Source organism: Drosophila subobscura, chromosome A, assembly GCF_008121235.1.
Source record: "Drosophila subobscura isolate 14011-0131.10 chromosome A, UCBerk_Dsub_1.0, whole genome shotgun sequence".
Lineage (NCBI taxonomy): Eukaryota > Metazoa > Arthropoda > Insecta > Diptera > Drosophilidae > Drosophila > Drosophila subobscura.
Window position 1 is genome coordinate 18,759,920 of NC_048530.1, and position 23,564 is coordinate 18,783,483.

At 48.2% G+C, this 23,564-nt stretch overlaps 2 protein-coding genes across 12 annotated transcripts; one reads left to right on the top strand and one right to left on the bottom strand.

The window, feature by feature from the left end:
- Nucleotides 1–945: 945 nt before the first annotated feature.
- Nucleotides 946–13,115, bottom strand: LOC117903745. 11 transcript variants are annotated; one of them, XM_034816145.1, is made up of 8 exons: nucleotides 12,868–13,115; nucleotides 7,130–10,902; nucleotides 6,909–7,059; nucleotides 6,114–6,356; nucleotides 5,565–6,034; nucleotides 5,325–5,494; nucleotides 3,639–5,259; nucleotides 946–2,715 (listed from the first exon to the last, which is right to left on the bottom strand). In XM_034816145.1, the coding sequence occupies exons 2-8, from the start codon at nucleotides 10,679–10,681 to the stop codon at nucleotides 2,491–2,493; spliced, it is 6,432 nt and encodes a 2,143-aa protein (XP_034672036.1). In that variant the 5' UTR covers nucleotides 10,682–10,902; nucleotides 12,868–13,115; the 3' UTR covers nucleotides 946–2,490. The 11 variants fall into 11 exon arrangements, with proteins under 11 accessions (XP_034672036.1, XP_034672031.1, XP_034672032.1 ...); XM_034816140.1 differs by having other exon boundaries at nucleotides 946–5,259; nucleotides 5,565–5,839; nucleotides 5,870–6,034; nucleotides 12,868–13,114; XM_034816141.1 differs by having other exon boundaries at nucleotides 946–2,851; nucleotides 2,885–5,259; nucleotides 12,868–13,114.
- Nucleotides 13,116–15,699: 2,584 nt separating this feature from the next.
- On the top strand, nucleotides 15,700–20,049 carry LOC117903755 (putative GPI-anchor transamidase). Its single transcript, XM_034816165.1, has 6 exons — nucleotides 15,700–16,347; nucleotides 16,410–16,527; nucleotides 16,585–16,695; nucleotides 16,756–16,916; nucleotides 16,983–17,077; nucleotides 19,785–20,049. Exons 1-5 carry the CDS (start codon nucleotides 15,755–15,757, stop codon nucleotides 17,074–17,076), a joined length of 1,077 nt encoding a protein of 358 aa, XP_034672056.1. The 5' UTR covers nucleotides 15,700–15,754; the 3' UTR covers nucleotide 17,077; nucleotides 19,785–20,049.
- Nucleotides 20,050–23,564: the final 3,515 nt, after the last annotated feature.

Below are 23,564 nucleotides of genomic sequence, written 5' to 3' on the forward strand. Positions count from 1 at the left end.
GTAGTGTAGAGTAGTCAGAGCGGGGAGTAGGAGAACAGTTATTCAATTATAACAGATACAAGAAAGAAAACAATTCTGTTCTATATAATTCATACAATTATTTATTGTAGCCAACTATTTTTAACCAGCGACAACAACAAAAAAGAAAACCCAAAAACTAAACTCGTATTCTTCACATAAACATACATATATGCATGATTGATTGATTGATTGGTTTTTCGTTTCAAATTTTGATTATCTCGAACAATTTTCACATCTCAGCTTTTGAAAATTTAAAACTAAAAAAAAAACACTCGCACACACACACAGGCAGACAAACAGCAAAGCAAAGCAAATACGAGAGAAAGATGATGATGAGAGAGCGATGAATGAATAAAGCGTTTATTTGGTGATATATTGTGTGTGTTTCGACCAACAATGCTTTCCATCGAACAATTTCACTGGGAATGCAGGCTAATGCAGCGAAGGAATAAAAAAAAAACCTTTTGGGCAATTATTAGCTGGACATGGGAGGAGTTTATTTCACGATTGCGTTGATCTTTTCTCTTGCTTGCTTGTTTAAAAATAATTGCATAAATATGTGTGTATGTGTATGCATGTCGTATGTGTGTGTGTGTGTGTGTTTGATCATCATCGAAATGTGGTTATGGTTATTGTTTTGTTTTATCAGCTACAACGTACAATATAATAACATATAAACCTCACAAAAATCTCACACCCATGCACTCTCTCCATCGCACACCCCACACTTTCGCTTATAGAATTCTATATGCTTGTTTTGTTTTGTTTTTTTTTTTTGTATATAACCAAGTTCGTTAAAGGCAATCAATTGAGTGAGTCCTGGACTGCTGATGTGGCGAACTTCGTTCTAATTTCTGGGCAGGGCAGCCACAGGACAGGGCAGGGCAGGGCTTTGTTTCCTTGGTTTCTTTTTGTTTTGTTTTGTTTGTTTTGTTTTTTTATATCATTATCAATAGACTTTGCTCGCTTTATAAATACTCGTACATTTTCAATGTTTCAACAACAACAATTGAATTTTCTCATAGTGTATAAATATATCTCTATGCTTAACAGGCTATTTTACATTTGTATTCTCGCCGCTCACTAAAATATCTCCTCATTATCCTTCTTCATACACATATAGATATCATCTCTATATTCTATTGTATATATGTATGTATATACGTTTTGTTTATTTGTTGTTTGGGTTCTTAGTAAATTTGTATGGATTTGTGGTGAAAGCTTTTCAATTTGTCAAACCGATTCCATTTGGGGAGATCCGATACGATCCTCTCCAGGCCCTCCCTCTTCTCTTTTTATGGGATCTATAGTACTAGAATTCTTCGAATCATCAATCGACACCGATCAATTTGAATGTTTTCTGTTTTAGTGTTTGATTTCTTGGGTTTTTGTTTTGTTTTCTTTTGTATTATGTATTTTTCCATTCTCATGTTAAATGTATGTATATTGTATGCATATGTACAGTCGTGTAACAATTAACCTTAAAATCTACAAGTGTGTGTGTGTTTGTGTGTAGTAAATGGAAATTGAAAATGAATATAAATTAGGAATCTGCCCAGACGAAACGAAGCAATCGCTAACCACAATAACGCAGACTTTTTTCATTTCTTTGAATGCACTTTGAATGTAAATGTACGAATCAAATAATGTGTGCAGGATTCGAGAATATTGAGCGCAAGACCGAGCTCTGCTGGGACTACGATGAGCCGCGTTTGTGCCGCAGATTTTGATTGATCTTTCTTTGATCTTTCTTTATAATTTTAAACATTAGCTTGGGTGCGTGTGTGTGTGTGTGTTGATTGTGTGTGTGTGTGAGTGTGTGTTTATGTGGAATCTCTCTACCACCTTTTCTACGTCTAACCACTTGGCGCTCTAGCAATTTTGGTATCTATAATACACGAATCGCAAGTGAATGTGCTCCTTAAATCTAATAAAAAAATATATACGATATCCTAGAGACGATTAGAGTATAGGTTTAGGTATTTCTTATATGCATATCTAACGAGGGGTAGCCCTTAACTCGTATCTGCTTTCGTGTGTCAGTTGCTGGCACCAGTTTGCTCCGACTGCGAGTGAAGTTCTCTCTCTCTAGAGTCGATCGAGATGTCTCCGATACTCGGGACATTTTTCAGTTCGCAAACAAACAGCCTAATTATTTAGTTGTAGTACTTAAGTCTAGACATATTCGTAGCCGTATATCTCGTTTTATACACACAAAAGTGGTAAGTAAGTCTTAAACACTATCTTGATTTTCTCCTCCTTTATGCTTCTGCTTCTCTTTCTGCTCTCTGGATTTTGCTCTCCTGATTTTTAGGTATGGTCTTCGCTTTTCACAACTGCCAACGTACAACGTGGCAACGTGCCAGCAGCACTGACTCTGCAGCATGCCATCACTCTTTGGAGGAGCCCGAAGAGTCGCCACCCTGCGGAATGACAATCAGGCTCTTGGGTATCTTCGATATGGCATTGTCAATCAGCCTCTGCTGCTGCATCTGCATCTGCTGCTGCTTCAGAGTGTAGGTGGGGCCGCCAGTTTTGAGGCTGGTGCTGCTGCTGCTGCTGCCGCCGCTGCTCAGAGTGACCGTCGAGGGCTTGGGCGTGAGGTGTGGCATCTTGCCGGTGGGGCCTGTACCGCCGCCGTTGCCATTCAGGAGATACTGCTTGGGATCGGGGAAGTTGTTCCACAGCCAGGAGCTGCTACCGCCGCTGTTGCTGCTGGTGCTGCCGTCTAGGCTGTGATTGAGGTTCAGTTGGGCATGGCCCTGGCTGGCGACCTGCGGAATGTTCAGCGGCGGCATGGGCTTGGGTGCCAGGCGGGCCAGTCGCCCCGCTCCGGCTCCGGCTCCAGCTCCAGAACCAGCACCAGCGCCAGCTCCACCTCCCGGCTGGAGTGTTGGCATCTGCTGCTGCTGTGAGTGCTGCTTCTGATGCTGCTGCTGCAGCTGTTGGAGCTGCTGTCGTGCGGTCTGCTGCTGCTGTGCCATCTTGACCATGTTCGAGTAAGCGGCACTCAAGGGAGGGCCTGAATTCTGACCGGACTGCGATTGCGACTGAGATTGCAACTGTGCCTGGCCGGACTTTGGCTTGGCGTTGGTCTTGAGCATTTGGTCACGCAGCAGCTTCTCCCTTCGCAGTATGCACATGCGGTTGTAGTCAAAGATGGAGATGAGGTAGGGCTTGCCACTGGACTGCACTTGAACGAGGGCCGGCAGCCGTCGGCCATCGGCTGCCTGGTAGAGAGCCTGCGACTTGCTGGTCACATGAGTTTGATCCTCCAGCGGTATCAGTGTGGGCTTCCAGCTCTTGCACTCGTGCCGCTCCTGCGTGGTCAGTGTTTCCGGCAGTATGACCACGTTCGGCGATGCGGCCGGCCCTCGACTGCCTGCTGAAGCAACTGTTCCCGTCGTTCCTGCCGCTCCAGCCTTCTGCAGCTGCAGTCGCCTGCTGAGATGATTGCCCATCCAGCTGGAGCCAGCCGGAGCCATTGCTGCAGCTGCGGGCCCCCCACCGGCCGTTCTTCTTCGCGCCAAACTGATCAACTCCGGCGGTGAGTTCAGCAGCTGCACCACATGGCCCGTTGGCGTCTTCGTGGACGCTGCGGATGCGGATGCCGCTGCCTGTTGCTGCTGCTGCTGCTGCTGGTGTAGACTCATCGGCGTGGTCGGCTTCAGCTTGGAGTGGAGGCCCCCGCCCAGACGTGCGCCCGCCTGCTGCTGCTGTTGCTGCTGGGACTTGCTCTCGTTTTGGGTGCTAAGCAGCTTGTTGGCCACATCGAGAATCTTGTGTGGCTTCTCCTGGGCGGAATACGAGACGGCGGCAGCTGGGCCAGTCTTCGTGCCGGTCGAGTGACTGGCGATCAATGTGGCGGCTGTCAGGCTGGTGGAGATGGGCAGCGACGCGGAGAGCGGCACAATCTCAACGGACTTGTTGATGCCCAGAAGGTTGGTCTTCAGTATGCTCCGACTGTTGGCGCTGCTGGTGGGCACCAGGGGCGGGGCATTCTTGAACTGGGCGGGAGACAAGGTTGCCGCCTTCTGGGTGCCACCTTCACCCCCCTCGGGTGACGACGACACAGACGACGCAGAGGAGATCGATGCCGGCGACGAGGCGAGTGTGGCTGGTTTGGCTGTGACTGTGGCTGTGCTTGTGCCTGTTCCTGTGCTGCCTGTGGCTGCGGCTGCGGCGGTGCTCGGCGGCACTGCCTTGTCCTTGGGACGGGCGATAATGGTCACCGCATTCGAGCTGAGCTGCTTGGTCAGCTTGTCCACCGAGACGTTGGTGAGGCGTTCCAAGTGCGAGTTCAAATCCTCCTTTGGGGATCGCTGGCCCTCATGGCCGCCGTCCTCATCGTCGTCGTCGTTCAGCTCCACCAGCGGAATGAGGGGATCTCCCTGCGCGGCTTGATCTGCAGATTGGTTAGAGTTGGCGATGGGCGTGGCCAGGGCACTGCCAGTGACCGAAACTGCCTGCGATAACGAGCCCGGAGAGTCGGCTGCTGTGGGCCGCTTTCCCGCTGCAGTTCCTGCATAGGAGTGGCCATGGTCGAAGGAGTTTAGACGCTGGCGCACGGTCTCCGTGTAGACGGTGGCATTGGATGAGGCATGGGCACCCAGCACCAAGTCCCCGTTGCGATAGTACTTCTCCAGCAGAATAAGATGACGCAGGAAGGAGCTCTGGTTGCCATACGGCTTCTGTAGCTCCTCCCAGAGTCGGCGCGTCGGCTCGTCATACTGCAGAAAGGTCTGCACGCGCGTCCAGCCTTCCGGCGTGCGCTGGCTGCTGCTGCAGCCGAAGGGCACCTTGAACTGCAGCCCCATCTCCTCCTCGCCGTGGAAGAGTTCGCGCATCGAGATGTTCGGGTTGCCGCGCAGCACATTCGATATGTCCGGATTCGCTGCATTCGAACTGTTTGCCGAACCATTTGCAGCTCCACTGCCACTCCCACTGCCACTGGCCTGAGGCTCGCCAGGCAGATTCTGCTGTAGGATGGCCTGCAGCTTGGATATCTGCTTGCTGGTGCCAGTTGCCGTGCCTGCAGCGGCCGTGATGGAGGAGCTGCTCGAATTCGAGTCCGTGGGACCGTCAAAGTCCACCACCAGCGGCTGCATCTCGGCATCCTCGTGCGTGGAGGCGGCTGCACTTGTGGACGCAGCGGATGGTGCATTTTGCTCAACCGCCTCATCCTCCGCCTCGGACACCTCATTGCTGGCATCCTGCAGATTGTGCACCTTGAGCAGCCTGCAAGGGAAACACAAAAGGCATTAGGGCATAAATAATCGCAACTCTGCTGCCTCGGGACTTACCTTTTGCGATAGTTCTTGACAAACTCTGCCTTCTGGGACTTGGTGCTGTCGGGTGGCTTCATCAGCAGATTGGCAAAGTAGCGACACAGCTTGCACACGGCGGTGCCCATGCCCAACTGAACGGGTATGCCCATTTCCGTGAGCGCCTTCTCCAGTCGATCGGTGTCCTGCTAGGTGCAGAAAGCACAGAACAATGCATGAGAATCACCAAGATAAAGACAGGCAGTTCCACCCACTCACCGTGGTTATGTTGTACATGTGATTCTTGCCCAGCCGCCGCTTGCACAGGACACAGCCGGTGAACTGAATGAACGTGTTGTAGTGGGCCTCGCACAGCCAGACGATCGATGTGCCGGCGGGTATCTCGAAGCTTAGCTGGAACTTCTTGACGCTCTTGCGTATGCACTTGCGTCGCAACTGATGTCCGGCTGTCTCGCAGCAATCCTTCACGGCGCACGAACGCTGCGCACTGCCCGCCGATGTGGAGGGGCCCAATTCGGCACCTTCGGCGGACACACCATCGCCCGCATAGTTCTTGTCCATATTTGAGCCAGAAACGGAACTGCCACCAGGGCCGCCAGGGCCACCCGTCTCCAAGTGGCCGGGTGCCGAGAGACGCTTCTTGTTGTAGGGCGCCGCATTGGCGCGACGATCCACATGCCGAAAGCAGGCATCGCACAGGCAGTTGTCCACAGTCAGCTTTTCCTCATCTAAAAGATGGGAGATGGCAAATGTTAGCATTTTCTTGGAGTGGGGCAATGGGAATTGGTTGGGCATCCTAACACCTACTTGCTAAGATCTTCTGCTGTCGCTCCACCGACTTGATCTGTCCCACATGGCAGGGCGTGTCGTACAGCCCGAACTTGCCGCTGCAATAATAGCACTGGTCCTCGCACAGTCGCCCCGGATGGAACTTGAACGAAGATGCCTTCTCTGGTATTAATATCTTTTCCTTTTCATCCTTTTTCACCATTTGATAGAAGCCATGATCCGCCACTCCATGGCCACCATGACCCTCCGATTGCGATGAATCTGAATGAGAAAAGGAGAGAGCAGAACCCCTGGTTATTCCATCCATTAATTCACATTTTCTGTCTTTCTGTTCTGTAACTGAATGTATCTGTTTGTATGTAGCTGTGTCCATAACTGTTTGTGTTACTGTTCGTCTGTTTTGGATGAGATAATGGCGGAGATGAGAGTTGTCGCCTGAGCGGATGAACGGATGAACGCATGATACGAATGAAGTTCAGGGAATCAATCCATCAATCAAACTTCTTTATGCACTTAGAGCCTGATCAAAGTCAGTGTTGCCAAAGGCACTTTCTCTTCCATCTAATGATAAATATTCTAGTTGTTTTCCCGCACTTCTCAGCAACGAAGAGGCAGACAAAGGAGTCTCTTCTGGCTCTCTCATTCATCACTTGCTTTCCCACTCGCTTATTGCTTAGATTTTTACTGTGGCTCACTGGCAACACTGATCGAGAACGTATTGGACTGCGGTTTGATTCCCTTAAAGCGAGAGAGAGAGAGAGACACAGACTGGTGGCAGGCGGGCGGGGCAGGGCAGTGATGCTGAAAACCAACCCAAAAGAGATCTATGCTGGAGCGCACCCAAGTGCTTGGCTATCGTCGAGTTGTTTTGGTTGTTGTTGTTGTTGTTAGTCGAACTGAAACGGTTATTGGTCTTTCGGCCAGAATTACCCGACGGTATATTCGACTTGGTCGCACCTTCGTTCTGCAAAATACACAAAAAAGGATGAGAATTAGAGATGAGATTCAGGAATGCTCTTGGGGCAGGCACTCACCTCGTTCTGGATGGTGTAGTAGGAGTCCTCGGCATGGACGCCATGCTGGTCGGCAGATCGATCCGCTGACCCATGGCCGCGGGCGCGACCCTTTTGGAATGTCATCTTGAGGGATTGACGGCGTACGCCGTGGGCACCACAGCCAATGCCTGACCCTGTGCTGGCAGCGCTCGCCTTTCGCGTGGCACTGCCCATCGAGGAGGAGGATGAGCCAGAGCCAGAGGAGCCGCTGCCATGGATGACAGTGCCCGTGGGCACGCCGCCACTGCCGCCGGCTCCACCGTTGCTGCTTCGATTCAGCTTGATGACAGTCTTCAGTGTTCCGCTGGACTCCACGTGAGTGGCGCTGCCGCCCAAGCCCGATCCTGCAGCTGCTCCCGCTCCCGCTGCCGCTCCAGCCACAGCCGTAGATCGTCGTTTTCCGCTTGGATAGGGCTGCGGATGCTGTTGCTGGTACTGCGCCTGCCGTGTCTGAGCCTCCTGCAGGTCCTGGCGCCGCTGCTCGGCAGCCTGGTGCGTGAGCAGGCCAAGATTATGAAGATGAATCTCTTGATCGCGCCGCTCCTTCTCATCGCCAGAGAGTCCCATCTCCTGCTGGCCATTGGCCTCGGCATTGCTCGTGCATTCCAGAGACGCGGGCAGGAGTTTCTCTTCGGACTGCTCCTTGTGGTCCTTGAGGACCTTTAGGCAGCTGAGCTGAGGAGCTGCGGAGTCGTCGCCTGCATCCAGATGGGGCTTCGTTTCGGTGGCTGTTATGGCCGCCAAAGGCTTCTCCTCGTCCTCCTCATCCTTGAGGGTCAGCTGAATGTCGAGACCTTCGTGACTGGATCGCCTGGGCGATGTGCTCGACATCGATAGGTTCTCCTTGTTCTCCTCTGGAAAATCATTGTCCATTTCATGATCCGCCATCAAAGGCAGCTCCTGCTGTGCTTTCTCTGGCTCAGAGTCATCCTCTGGCTCTGCGTCTGCTTCTGCTTCCATATCCACGTCCACATCCATTTCCATTTCTGTGTCCGCATCGTTTGTTGTCAATTTCCCCAACACCTCCACGACACAGTGTCCCGCCTGCTCCGCCTGCTGCTCCTCCGCCGCATCCGTTGGCACAGGCAGCGATGGCTCTTCATCTGTTACCGCCGGCAGTTTCTTTCCCTCAAATCCTTCCGGATCAGCATTAGCTGAATCACTTTCAGTCACTGGATCTGGATCACTGGCAACACCCATGGCCTTGACCCTGGCCAGCTGCTCCATAATCTCGTGATCCAATTCGTCAAAGTCATCCTCGTCCACCGCATGGCCATCATCCCCATTTACAGCGACATCATCCGTGTGTCCTCGCTCCTCGGTGCTTTCCTCCAGCCGAAGTGTACCTGCCTTCAGGGAGCTGTTCGAGTACAAGGAATCATCCAACGCGGATTTGCCTTCCGCTTCTGCCTCGGCCTCGGCTTCCGCGTCCGCCTCCGGTTCCGTTCCGGACTCTGGCTTTAGCTGCAGCTCCAGCTCCACTTCAGTTTTCGCTTCTGTCTCCACCTCCGCTTCTGGATCAGGCTCCGACTCGGCTTCAGCTTCGACTTCCACTTCGCTGTGACTGGCTATTTGGACAATCTCCCCTAGCTCTGGGTCCTTCTCGATGCCCAGATTGTTGGCCAGGAACTTCTTGTAAAACTTGACGCTGATCATGTCGGGACTGAGCGAGGCAGCCTTGCCAGCCTCGCCGGATGCGGAGACCGATCCTGAGGCAGACTCCGACTCGGACTCTGGCAGTTCCGTCGCCTCCAGGGGCGACTCCTTCGGCTTATCCTTATCGGCCTCCGCTGGATCGGCGTCCACGGTGAGCGGTTCAATGCAGGAGGCATGACCGGAGGAATGACCGTTGGCCCCCCCTCCGCTGGTGGTGGAGCCCTCATCTTCCATGGCCTGTGTCTGTGTGTCCTTCAGCAAGCCCACCACAGGATCCACTGGCAGGAGCAGGCTGTCATCAAAGTCCGGCGTCAGCTTCTCCATCTTGATGTCGGCGGCAGCCAGCAACAGGTCGTCCATGGACGATGCCATGCTGTCCTTGGAGTCCTCGTCCCCGCCGCCATGCGAACTGGTGGCAAGCGAACTGGCAGATGCGGTCTTCCGTGTGGTGGAGCCCACCCGTCGCCGCTTGGCCATCAGCGGCTCGGCAGCAGCGGCAATTCCCATTCCCAATCCCAGTCCACCCGGCGATCCTGCCTTGCTCAGACGTGTGGCACGCGTGCTGGTGGATGTGGCAGCACCTGCTGCACCTCCAGCATTCTTGGTCTGTGGTCTGCCCCGACCCCGTCGTCCCCCTGAGGTTGGTGTCGGAGCAGCAGAAGGAGGGGCGGATGAGGGTGTGGTTGCTGGAGAGATTGTGTCCCTTTCAGAAACTTCATGCTTGATCAGTGCAGCAGCCTTGGGTGGCTCTTCGGCAGTGTCCGCCGCATCGTCGATCTCGTCATCCGGTGGCGGCGCCTTCACCTCAACTTTACTGTACTTTGTCGCACTCTCAACGTCGTCCTCGGAGCGCTTGCGCTTGGTGGCCGGCTCCAGAGGCGTTGGGACCACTGCCTGGGACTTTCTCGGTCGGCGGCCGCGTGCTGGCGGCAGTGGCTGCGGCTGCTGTTCGCTGGAGGCGGGCACCGTCGAGGATTGGCGACGATTGCGAGTGACGCGTGTGTTGTTGGCCTGCTCCTGGGCGTGTGACTTGCGGGTGACACGATTGCAAGTCGGCGCAGGATGCTGCTCTTTGTCCTTTTCTTTCTCCTTTTCCTTGTCCTTTTCTTTCTCCTTTTCCTTGTCTTTTGTATCTTTGTCTTTTTCATCGGCTGCGGCTGCTGCTGCTGCTGGTGGCAGGGATTCCAGTTCGCTGCCATCGATGGCCTCCTCTTTGACTTGCACTGGCCCATCCTCGAGCTTGGCGATGGCTTCTTTGGCTTCTTTCAGATCCTTAATGGACTTGCGTCCGCGAATGACGGGGGCAACAACCGAGCGCTCCGCCGAGCTCTTCCTCTGACTTCCCGACGACTGCGACGGTGGCGGTGGCGGCTCCTCGCCATCTTCGCTTGCCTCACGATTCCTCGTGGCGGTGGCGGTGGCGGTGGTTGTGGGAGAGCTAAGCAACAGAAGCGGCGACGAGAGTCGTGTGATTCGAACACTCTTGCTGGCCAGTCCATCGCTGACAATTGTGGGCGTGGGTGGCTTTGGTGGGACCACCACCACCACCCCCTCGGTTATTGTCGCGGGGGAGGACTGGCCTCGGTCCACATTCGAATTGGCATCCCCGCTGGACTGCTGCTCCTGCTCTACCGCTTTCTCTTTTTCCCCCTCAATATCCTTGTCCTCGGGAGGGGGGGATGTGGCTCCGGCTGTGGCTGTGGCTCCGGCTGTGGCTTGCTCCTCGCCAGTGCTTGAAGATTGGTCCTCGCTGCTGGCTGGCAGGATCACAGTGGCTGAGGTATTCGCAGTGTCCTCCAGGACGGCTGCGGTTGGGGTTTCCGCCTTAGGGGCGGCTCCCGTTGTGGCTGCGGCTCCTGGCTTGCGGCTCGACATCCTTGACGAGCCGGTGACGGAGACGCCGTCACCTAGCGCAGCTGCTGCAGACGTTGCTGCTCCTATGATGCCAGCTCCTCCGCCTCCTCCTGCAGTGGCTGCTGCGACTGTAGCTGCTGATGATGTTGCTTCTGCTCCTGGCAATCGGATGCTGATTGTGTCCACTTCGAGTCACAGTGAGTTGGTCCCATTGGTTGACTTGGATTGATGATGTGGATTTCCTGCAAAGAAAAACGCAAAAGAAAACACAGCATAAGTCCATTGTGGATCCGATTACTAATACGCCATGTGGGCTGGGGGGGTCACAAGAATGGGATAGGATCCCGAGGTGGATCTTCCTTTTTAGATTCCCTCTCGCTCACTCATCCGTTTGTTAATTGCATTTCATTTGGCTACTGCCTGGATATCCCAATTTGTAATTTGTGAGGTTATGTGACAGCAACGGGATTGATCCTGAACGAAGCTCGACGACAGCGGGCGGACAGCCCGAAGCACAACCGAAGCTGTCGCTGGAGCCAGCCAGCCAACCGACCAACCTGCCTCTGTGGCTAGAACATTAAACATGCTTTGCAGTTTCCATACCCTGCAAATGCCAAGCCCCCCACCACACCGCACCGCACCGCACCAGCCCCCACACACTATCGCACTGGCATAGTCGTAAAGTCGAAAACAAGTTTTGGCAGCAGCTGGAACTGCGGTTGCGAGAGAACGGAGCGGAGCGGATCGGTTTGGATCGGAGCTAAGCGAGAGAGAGCGGAGAATGTGAGGAAAGCGAACCAGAAGCTGAGACTGAGGCTGAGGCTGAAAGAAGAGCAAGAGCCAAAGCTGAGGAATTGATGGGCACATTTGAGTAATCCCCAAATCGCTTTGGTATCCTGCTGTTGTTGCTGCTGCTGAGCTGATCCCCAGAGCCAAAGTACATTCTGACAGGCGCCATTTTGGTGTGGCCAGACTAGCGCAAGCAAATAATAGTCAGAGCCACAGGCACAGCCACGGCCACAGGCACAGGCTTAAATCAGGCAAAAGGGGAACAGTGCCAAAGACAGTTTCTAGATATTTTTCAGAGGACAGGCGACCTTCACTTTGATTTTGGTGTTTCACTTTTTTTATCTTTTGTATGTGCTGCTTGCGGCTGCATTCTGCACTGCTTTGGCGGAGGAAATCTGCCTCTATTTCCACACAGCCACGGATTTAATGACACAAACACATACTTATATACTGACGCTCACACACACATATTATTAACTGAAGCCATCGCCACCACCCTCTGCAGAGCCGAGCAATGAAACGATGGTGGAAAGCAAGCATAAGGGAAAATGACACTGACAGCGGCAGCGAAGAGGAGACGTATCAAAGAAGACGGAGGCGGGAGACAGCGGGGCAAGCGGCAAGCCGAACGACAACAAAACAGACGAATAAAGGAAGTAAAAGCGAATCGCAAATAACAAAATGAAGATGAAGTATTTATGTGTGTATACACTATTATGTATAATGCACGCACACCACAGCCTGAAGCCACGGGAATATTCCCGTCATAGCATAGCCACTCTCGTGTACATGAAGTGTGCAAAAAACGTTGACAGGGCAATTGTAAACACTGGCCACACTGGCCAAACGAAGAGCGGCGAAACTATCACCGTGGGCCAGGCCAGGCCAGGCCGTGCCGGGCCAGGGCAACGGAAACTGGCCCAAGAATTTTCACCAAATGGAAAAGTTGTTAAAGAATTGACAGAGTTGCCATCAGCGTTGCAATCGTCCGCCTCGGCAACTCTCGCACAACACACACAAACAGAGAGCCACACTCGCACGCTCGCTCGCTCACTCACTCTCGCACACAACACACGCACACAGACAGGCATGCACGTTCGGCTAAATGAAAAACTGTGGAAATTGTGCGGACCTAAGGGTCGCCAAAGAACAGTTGCGAAAAAAAACAAAACCAAAAAAAAATGAAGCAAACTTTACAAAATTTGCTGTTTTCTTTTCAATCTGTTCTCTTCTTTTGGTACAACAACAACAAGCATGACGCGCGAACGGAACAGCACTCACTTGTCTCTTTCGTTTCACTTTTGAATTGCTTTTCGCATTTGCTTTTTCATTGAAACCGAGCGGCAGCCGAAACGAAACCGAGCCCGAAAGCCGAACGAAACGAAACACAAACGCAAACGCAAACGCGAATACTTTACCTACTTAATGCTCTTTCTGTTCAGATGTCCATTTGCGAATTTTCCGCATTAATTTTCACTGAATCGATGAGACGACGACATTCCCCGTCGGCGCGAGAGAGGGCGCCAACTCCTGTGATGAGCCGACTTACGAAGAAACTGCACCCAGGCAGGAGCAGAACAAACAAAAAAAAATAATAATAAAATAAAATGCAGAACCCGAACCGAATGAGTTGTGAACGCAAACACGGTGTGAAGCGAAATAACGAGGCAGAGCAGAGAGCACGCAAGAGAGCGTCGTGCAGCGAGTGGCGGCCCGTCGATGGCGGCGAAAATCTTTTATTCGCCTCGCCGCCGCCAGTTGGCTGTGCCATGAGCAGCACCCACCGCCAGATACACTTTTTTTCTGTGTACGGGGGATGAATATGCATGCCTGTTGATACATGCATGAGTGTGAGCGCACACTCTGAGCGTATATGATCTTGCTAGGGTAGGGCATTGAGTGGTCGACCACAATGCTACCGGCTGGCTGTCTGTTTTATTTGGCAAATGTTTGCTGGCCTCTCTCTCACTCTCGCCGTCTGGCTCTCATCTTATCTCGCCGTGACGGCTGCCTCGTCTTTTGTTCCGTCGGCAAAGGACTCGGGCCGGATCGTAGCGGGCAGCATCTGGGTAGCGAAATAAAGCCAACTTTTCAATACGTTTGAATTGTTTTGTTGCTCTCGTGCCCTTTACAGATTCCTGCCTCCCTCTGATCATCACCACCCAGCATCCACTTCGGATGCTTTTGCACGGTATCTGTTTTTGTTTCATGTCCTGTCCATCCCAGTGGAAGAACATCCCAGCAGCGGAAGGCGTGCACGAAGACATGTGCGTAAGAGGCGTCACTCGCCTGCCCACCACAGGGAATCCTGCAAGTGTCAGGTGGCGTCCTGCGTCCGTTGCCGTTGAAACATATCCACCCCCTTCTTGTTTTAAATTCATCGGACAAAATAGGACGATTGAAGTGAAGCGGCTGTAACTAGGTTAAAGTCACACTTAATTGCCAAATAAACGGCGCCCATTGGCGGCCAATGAAGGGCAAAGGGAAAATCAATAGCTTTGCATCGCGTTATTATGCACCGAATGAGGAGAAAGAGAGAGCCGAGCCGAGCCGCTGGCGTTAACAATGTCATTTGTCTCTACTGGCCGCATGCATATTATGTACATACTATACATACACTTGTACATACAAACAAGTCGTGGAAAATGGCTTTCCCTCGAACTGGGTCAAGTGAAAGGCAAGGCAGGATGGCGGCGATGGAGGACACGCCAGTTCTTGATGGCATTCACCGCCCCCGGCTTATAGGCAATGACATCATCAATTAGTAACATTGACCACGACAAACACACCCCTTAGATCGATTATCCTGTCTGGGATAGGCACTCCCCCCACTCTAGGTTCTGTGATTTACCTTTTGTTCAATTTTTAATCACTTTTCAACGATGATCCTTTGTACAGACGCTTTTGTTTTCCCATTTGATTTGTTTAAATAAAAGCAATTGATGATAAAGAGTGCGGACTGTGTGGAAAATATGTCTGTAAGGCCTTTCGCCTGTAGGTTGCTCCGCTTTTTGCAGTACGCCCACCCATTAATTTCACCTAGAAATTATTTGTACGCTCCGCGAGACACATCTACTTGCAGAGAGACTCACACTCGCTTTGTCTGTGAGGCGGGAGTGTGCGAGTGTTGTGCCAAAGGCAATTGGAAAACGAAATGGCCGACAAAACGCCACGCAGCTACATGGATAGATGAAAGGCAAGGCAAGGCAAGCAAAGCACAGTACACAGTACAGTGGAAGGCAGAAGCAGTGATAAGCGGTCAGACAGGGAAAGGCGGAATGGGCGATATACATATGGATAAAAAGAAAACTTCCGGCAGAGCCAAAGCTCATCGAAATCGACTGAGAGCAGACAACAATCGACCAAGATACACTCTACATACAATCATAAATCAACGCACACAGGCAAACATATGGAAACCCACGTGAATCAGAGAGGGGGACAGACCAGACTCGCAATCGTAAGAACAGAGAGAGCCACCTATGATCGCGGCGAATTCGCAGAGTTTTCATAAGCAAAGTATTTGTGGTTGTCTTACATTATTTTCCTTACTTCTTGCCCTGTGGAAAGCCAATGGCATTGGTGTTGGTGCCCACCAACACAAGTAAACCGAAAAAACAGTTAAAACTAGCACGCAAACAAGGCTTTTATGGGTACTCAGCCACACGTACATAAGTACATATCCACCAGCACACTCCAATATTCTCTCTCGCTCTCCTCGCTCTCTCTCTTCTTCGCCTCTCTTTATCGCTCTTCTCTTTGTGGCGCAGTGTCATTCTTTTTTACGCCATATTGAATTATTGCCGAGAGCCATTTGCCATTTGCCATTTTCTTGGGCTTTTTTTTACTACTTTCAGCATGCCTATGCCAGATTTATTGCTTGGAATGTATCAACCTTAATGTGATTTAACTGTTTTATGCAAAAAAGCTAAGTCAAATCAGGGTTTGAAGGCTAAAATAGCTGCGGAAAATTTTCCCATTGCCAAATGTCTTCCTTTCTTTGTCTCTCTTGCCCACCCTTTCGTAAGTGTTTGTGGGAAATGTTAAAATATCAGTTTGACTGATTTAGGGGGTCAATAGTATGTTGGGCTAAATGCACTGATAATATATGGGCATATATGCATGGTATTATTATTATTAGCAATTAATTTACTAAAAGATCGAAAATGTAAATAAGGGGCATGTTAAGCGCAACAGAGCTATGTTAAACCTCTGTTATGACTATCGATAACACGCGTTAGGGGATTTTGGACGCATATTTTTGACATTTCTCGCAGTTGCGTTTTCACTGATTTTATTTAAAACATGAACGAAATGTTTCTTAAACTGGTGTCTATTGTTTGTATATTCTGCATCTGCGTTGGCGGCGGCTCTGCGAGCAATGAAGATACCTCCATCCTGCCAGAGGGCTATGTGGATGCCACTCAGAGATCGACGCACACCAACAACTGGGCTGTCCTGGTGGATGCGTCCCGGTTCTGGTTCAACTACCGGCATGTGGCCAACGTCCTGTCCATCTACCGCTCCGTGAAGCGCCTCGGCATTCCCGACTCGCAGATCATTCTGATGATAGCAGACGACATGGCCTGCAACGCCCGCAATCCGCGTCCCGGTCAGGTCTACAACAACGCCAACCAGCACATCAATGTCTACGGCGACGACGTGGAGGTGGATTATCGCGGCTACGAAGTGACCGTGGAGAACTTTGTCCGCCTCCTTACTGGTCGCACCCAAAACGGCACAGCGCGCTCCAAGAAGCTGCTCTCCGATGCCGGCAGCAATGTTCTCATCTACCTCACCGGCCATGGCGGCGATGGTTTCCTGAAGTTCCAGGACTCGGAGGAGATAACCAGCCAGGAGTTGGCCGACGGCATTCAGCAGATGTGGGAGAAGAAACGGTGCTGCCGCCCTATGCTAAATATTTGAACCAATCTTCAATTCATATTTCCACCAATTGCAGCTACAATGAGCTCTTCTTCATGGTGGACACTTGCCAGGCCGCCTCGTTGTACGAGAAGTTCAGTTCGCCCAATGTCCTGGCAGTGGCCAGCAGCCTGGTGGGCCAGGACTCGCTCTCGGTAAGCAGAATGACTGTGTGAATATAATGCCTGTGTTGATTGTCTCCCGCTCTGCAGCATCATGTGGATCCATCGATTGGTGTGTACATGATTGACCGCTATACTTACTATGCGCTGGAGTTCCTGGAGAAGGTGCAGCCATTCAGCACGCGCACCATTGGCGAATTTGTAAGTGTTTCTGTATTCTACCGTGCAACATGCTAAGACCCTGCTACTCCCTCGTTGCAGCTTCAAGTGTGCCCCAAGCGTGTCTGCATTTCGACTGTTGGCGTGCGCAAGGACCTCTACCGCCGTGACCCACACAAGGTGCCCATAACCGACTTCTTTGGCGCCATCAGACCCACACGCGTCTCCACAGATCGCATCAATGTGACGCTGGCGAACGAGAGGTATGGCCAGAGCATAGAAATATGTAATTACAATTATTACACTGCGTGTCTGTCTGTCTCTTGCAGTGATTTTATAGCAAATCCGGAGGATATTGCTGTGGCCAAGCGGCAGTTCGCAATCGTAATGGAGCCCCAGTTTCCGTCCGAGTTTTTCAAGTAACGTGAGTGAGGGGCGAGCTAAGAGACGACCAGCAAGCAAGCAGGCAGGCAGTAAAATCCAAAAAGCAACGCAGAGATCCATCATTCATGTGATAATATTAATTTTATTCGTAAATACATCATTTCATTATTATTAATACATGTGTAATTTATTAAATTTATATGTGATCTCGAATCGTGCTTTAAAAATCTCAATTATGGGCTTAGTTCTTCGATTTAGTTTTTTTGTTTTTTCTTTTTATATTTGCTAACATTTTCATTTCATTTTCATTATCATTCTCGGTTCGTTTTCCTTGTTTGTGTTTGTGTTTGCTTATATGCATATTACATCATGTTTCAGTTACAAATTATATTTTGGTATCTACTATCAAACGTTCACTAATCAACCAATCAATCAATCCATCAATTAACATTCATATCAAATCCAAACAAAAGTAAACAAAAACCCATATTGTATACTTATATAAAAAGCGGCAAGGATACGCATCCTCCCCCCGCATATGTTATATAGACTTAGAAATTCACACACACAAAAAATAGCTAACAAACACAAAAAAAAACAGTACATTGTATCTACTACGCGGTACAATATATAATTTTCGGTTCATTTTTGTTGTGTTTTGTGTTTTGTGTTTCGCTTTGCTTTGCTTCGGCTTCGTTTTGAAATTTTCTAATTTGGGTATTCACAAATTCAAAGAGTATAACAATGGCCTCCTCCATCCAGCAACACCATCTACCCACCATCTGGTAGAGCCCCTACCCCTACTACTCTCTCTCTCCCGTTTAGCATATGGAAGGATCTACTTCGATTTTTATTTATTTATTGAATTCATTTATCGCTTCGCTTTTCGTTTCATTTTTCTTAAATGAATGCACACACACACTCATACACCATTACATACCAATACACAAGCACTATACTTATGTGTATGTATAATGCATATAATTATAATTTATTTCTTGGTTTTATTTTTTTATTTTTGGTTTTACTTTTTTTGTGTGTTTTTATTTGTATTATTTTTGTTTCATTGCATCAGTCCCATAATTTGAGTTGTAGGCTGGGGGTTTGTCCTCAAGATCAAGATCCAGATTAAGCACCATAAGAAGTTCGTATTGCATCCACGTCGTTAAACACTATTGGGACCATGGAATATCGATCACGGAACACACGGGTTGTGGGCCATTGTGGGAGGTGTGGGAGGTGTCTAATTGGGACGGGTCTGCGTCCGAATGGGACGTTGTTGAGTGTGCAGTTTTGGTGTGGTGTAGCGTGGCGTGGAGTGTGTCTGTAGTTTATGTGGGTGGGGGGTAGGCACAACAGTTATATATGTGTGTGTGTGTGTGTGTATGTGTGTGTAGTTGGTTAGATAAGCCTCGGCTGTTGACTGCTGTAACTGGCTGTATGTTTACTTTTCGGGTGCCATCCGGGACTGGGTGTTTCTCTGTGTCGTTAAAATTAGCTAACTAATGTTATACATATGTATTTATGTATGTCTCTCGAGCAGCCAGATGGGGAGCCAGCATACAGAATTCTTCTCACTGCTCCTCTGATCGTTCTGCTTATGTATTTACAAAGACACTTTCGGGGTAGCAAACCCGCCATCTGACGCTTGTCGCTAATTATTCATTAGGGGACGTGGACTTGCATGTGGGTGGGGGGGAGATGGACAATGGCAAAAGGTTAGAGGAAACGGCTGACTGGTCTGGCTAAGGTGTCCTGTCCCGTCCTGTCCCGTACCGTACCGTCCCGTCCTGTCTACACTTTGATTGATTCGAATCTCGTTTACGGTTACGCTTTTTGTTTTTTATATCTAACACTTATTCGATAACACGCTGTGCAAAAATATTTTTCATTTTCATTTTCCCTTTTCTTTTTTTGGTTTTCGTTTTTACTTTATTTTTATCTACTTTCCTCATTTTGTTGCTGTTGTTATTTTTAATTTCCCTTCCCAGCTTCCGTTATCGCCGCCACTGACGTCCTTTGCTGTTTACACTCTACAAAAAATGTTAATCGCCTGCCCCGCCCCACCATCCCATACAGATCTGCACATCAGATCTCTCTTTTCGTATTTTGGTTTTTTTTTGGGAGGGGGGGGGGGATGTTTGTTCTCGCACGAACTCTCGTATTATTAATTCGCTTATGAAAATTCACATATATGTTTGTATATGTATATGTAAGTATACGTTATTTAAATATTCTTGCTATTTGCTATTTCGTATTTCGTATTTGATTTTTTTTCATTCTTTTTGTTTGTTTTTTATTTGCTTGTAAAAAAACCTTACTACGGACAAAAAAAAAATCAAAAATAACATTTGAAGGCAATTTGATGTCAGACTCTTTCTTAATTTCATTTTCTTTTTTCTTTTCTTTATTTTCTAAACATCTCTCTCTCTCTCTCTTCATTATTCTCATCTTTGTTTTTGTTTCCTGCTTTTTTTTTATTTTTGCTTCGTTTTGGGATGTCCCTATCCGTTCTCGTTCTCGTTCTCGTTATCTGTTTCTCTTGCACGTACTCGTTCTCGTTCTCGTTCTCTTATCTTTATGTTTATGTGTGTTTAATGAGTGGTAGATCGAGTGTGTAGGGCTGGGGGGAATCTATGGTTTTACTATCTATACAAGCAAATGGCCAAGCGCCTTCGCCACAATAATCTATAATTCAGTTCTAACAGACTCTGTTCTACTATATGTTTCCTTGCTCTTCGTTTCAGGTTCCAAATCATATAAACTAAACCCAAAATACAGCATTATGCTGCATGAGAAGTGGATCGACTGGATTAAGACAACGCCCATCTGCCGCAAAAGACAATTTGTAGACATATTTCGGTGTATACTTTTTGGGGCGTTCGCGGGGGTTCGACTGAGATTGAGGTGAAACTGCCATGGGAAGCAGCATTATATTTTTAAGATCTCCCCTTGTATATATCCTTGACTAGCAATCGTATTGCTTAAATAAACAAACGAATGTTGAACTCATTCGAGTATTGTCGTACAAAAATGGGGCCACTCTCTTGCTGTGCTTTTCCAATCCAATCCAATCCATAATGGATATATGTATGTAAATTTACAATTTGTGGGTTCTTCGCCATGGTATAAGCGGAATAACTTCTCTCTAGTATGTACAATCCGATCGTGTGGGAATTTCGGTCGATCTCTAACACAGTGCGGTAGCAAGTGGACGGGTGGGGGTAGGGGCTTTACGGAATACAAAAAAAAAAAAAGTTAAAAAATAAATAGAAAATAAGAACTTTTTAAGAATTACATTTATTCAAAAATGTTGTTAAAAAAATGTATACAGACAGCAAAAAAATCAACAAAATTAATACATTTACAAAATAAAACGTAGTACGACGATATCGATAACAATCCGGGCATCAATATCGCCATGGGCGATAGGCGAATAGGGTTGCTTACGACACCACGATTACGATTTCAAAATGCGTAATCGTCTTTAAAAAAAAAAATAATTATATATATTTATATCCTTTGCTCTTTGCATTCTTTGTGTGTTTTTTTTGTTTGTTTTCGTTTTTGTTTCCTTAGTTTTTTCTCTTCTTTCAGCTCAACACATTCGTACGTATGTATGTATGTATGTATGTATGCTCTTTGCGTAATTTATGTGTGTTTATCTATACATATACAATACATATGTATATTTTCTGCATATACAAATACATATATACGAGCACATATATAAGTGTTGGTTGGATGTGTGTGTGTGTGTATATATATTAAAAAAAAATAATATGCATACTTAGAGCTAGATTTATGTGTATGTATTTATGTATGTATGTATGTATGTGTGTGTGGGTGTGGGTGTGTTGTTATATGCATACATTGGTATATCCTATATGTAAAATCGTGATTATGCGTTCTTAACTTAGGTATAGGTATAGTGTGTGTGTGTGTGTGGTGTGTGTGGGTGTGCTCCTTTCTGCGCATTTATGTATATATATATTGTGTGTGTGTGTGTGTCTCTGCCACCCCACCGCCCATCCCTCCCCACCCCAATACGCACACACAATACGATAAATATTCGGGGCAAATGTGTGAGGGTCAAAGTAAGTTGCAATTGCTGTGTGGCAGTATGTGTAGTACTCCCAAACATATACATATTAGTGGTATATAATAATAGTATATATATATGTATATATATAGCTAGTATGTATGTATATAACATGTGAGAGGAGTGGGGCTGGGGATCAGTAGGGGTAACTAACAACATTACATATTATATTCCCTCCCAAAGTGTCAACGAATCTGTGTGTGTGTGTGTGTGTCTGTGTGTGTGTGGTACTGTGTGGATCCTGCGCTCCTATGGAGAGAACACCCACCCACTCCGGCTCATTGATAATTTCTCTACTGCACGGCCACGGCTACAAGGATGATTGGACACTATGCTACATGGACTCTACTATTTATACTTTATGTGGTTGGTTTCTCTCATCACTCGCTACTTTCATCCTGCTCTCGTTCTTCTTTCGGTTTACTGCTTTCTGCTTTCTGTCGGTGCTTCACCATTTTACAATACATACATATATATATATTTCTAGACTTTACATAGATTATAAAAAAAAAAAGAATATTATTATCTGACATATGCACGCATCCTAAATGCTCGGCTATAGCTGTGTGTGGCATTGTGGCTACATAAACATTAAATATTTCATTACATACTCGTTACATAGTGTGTACTCGCTACTATACTCTCGTTATTCATAGATGTTAACACTTTTTCTTCCAATCTCAATGCTCTCTCTTCTCCTCCTCCTCCTCCTCCTCCTCCTACATCTTCTTCCTCTGCTCTGGGCAAAACAATAAAAAACAAAACAAAAATGTTTTTAGGTTAGAAGATTCTCTCTCTCTTTCTCTGTGTGTGTGTGTGGGTTGAGTGGATTGTGTGTGGATTGTGAATGAGGATCAATGATTTTTGTATGCTTTTGTGAGCGGGATATAGTACAGGGATATCGATCGATCGATAATCGGGTTGGCTGGCTCCAGAGAAACCAGAAGACCAGACCAGCAACCATAACACCACGATACGACAGACAGACATTAGGCTCTACATTATGCATGTAGCAAATAGTTAATGGTCAGTTTTGTTGTAAAAGCTATAGTAATAGTAATAATCGTTCATAATCAATTCGAATATGAATCCATAATAGCTAACAACTAATAGTTAATGAATAATCGTAGGCATATATAAGCATAAGCATAATCATAAGTGGTAATCGTATTTCATAATCATAATCATAATCCATAATCGATAATCGATAATCATAATCCATAATCATAATAAAACATGCTCTACGTGTACGATTCTAAAATAATTCAGTCATCAGGTAACATTGTTTTGAACACAACTACAGTAACAGAAGCTGAGGTCGCGGGCGTGCGCTGGGTACCACGTGTGGGCGTGGCAGTGGCTGTGGCTGTGGCAGTGGCATTCCTATTATTATTATTGTTATTATTATTATTATTACTATTGTTGTAATTCTTATTGTTGTTGTTGTTGTTGCTGTTGCTGTTGGTTTTGTTTTGTGGTGCTGGTGTGTTTGTTGTTGTTGCTGTTGTTGTTGTTCTTGTGGTTGTGGTTCTTGGTGTTGGTGTTGGTGGTGCTAATGTTGCTTGTGATTGTTGTGTCGTCGTCGTCATCATCATTCCTGTTGCTGGCGTCGTCGACACGGCAGTCCATTGTTGTTGCTGCATTGCTGCGCGAGATGATAATGAAGTCGATGCAGATGTTGTTGTTGTTGTTGTTGTTGATGATGATGGTGTTGCAGTTGCAGTTGCTGTGGCAGTTATCTGTGGCATGGCACTGTCCAAAATCGGCAGCTCATCATCAGTCTGTGTGTGCATGTCGGCAGTGTGAATAGTTGCTGCTGCTGCTGCTGCTGCTGCTGCTGCCGCTGCTTCTGCTGCGTGTCCGTTGAGCAGCCGCAACGTTGTTCGTTCTGGCAACGGTATTGGACAACAATGTTATGGACCACAAAGCTCACAATTCTTTCTGCTTACCATTTGCCATCTGACTTTGGCTCTGACTATGCTGACCCAGCTTGACGCTCAATGTTGCTGTTGCTGTTGCTGCTGTCGTTGTTGCTGCTGTTGCTGTCGGCAATTGCTTGGCCATGCCCGTTCCAGCTCCTGTTACCGCTCCCAATCCAATTCCCATTCCCAATCCCAGTCCCAATCCTTTTGTGGCAGTGTTGCTTGTAAAATTGATTATCCTTCTGGGCAGTTTCTGTTGCTGTTGCTGCTGTTGTTGCTGTTGCTGCAACGCCAGCAATTGTTGCTTCTGCTGGCGTGCTGTGGCAATCTCACTTAGATTGGCCAATGTCACCGCCGTTTTCATCACGTGGGCAGGTGTCGGTGACGTGTGCATAGTCTTGGTCTTGATCAATGCCGTCGTCGCTACTGTTGTGGCAGTTGTTGCTGCCGTTTCCGCGCCTGTTGCTGCGGTTGGCATGGCCCGATGTGACATTAAGGCCGTT

Bases quoted from the DNA above. Each gene is read 5' to 3' on its own strand.
- LOC117903745 (XM_034816136.1), bottom strand. From the start codon at position 10,681: ATGTCGAGCCGCAAGCCAGGAGCCGCAGCCACAACGGGAGCCGCCCCT. The intron at 6,035-6,113 runs GTAGGTGTTAGG...CCCATCTTTTAG, and splicing joins ACAGCAGAAGATCTTAGCAA to ATGAGGAAAAGCTGACTGTG. The intron at 5,260-5,324 runs GTAAGTCCCGAG...TTTCCCTTGCAG, and splicing joins GTCAAGAACTATCGCAAAAG to GCTGCTCAAGGTGCACAATC.
- LOC117903755 (XM_034816165.1), top strand. From the start codon at position 15,755: ATGAACGAAATGTTTCTTAAACTGGTGTCTATTGTTTGTATATTCTGC. The intron at 16,528-16,584 runs GTAAGCAGAATG...CCCGCTCTGCAG, and splicing joins TGGGCCAGGACTCGCTCTCG to CATCATGTGGATCCATCGAT. The intron at 16,917-16,982 runs GTATGGCCAGAG...TGTCTCTTGCAG, and splicing joins GTGACGCTGGCGAACGAGAG to TGATTTTATAGCAAATCCGG.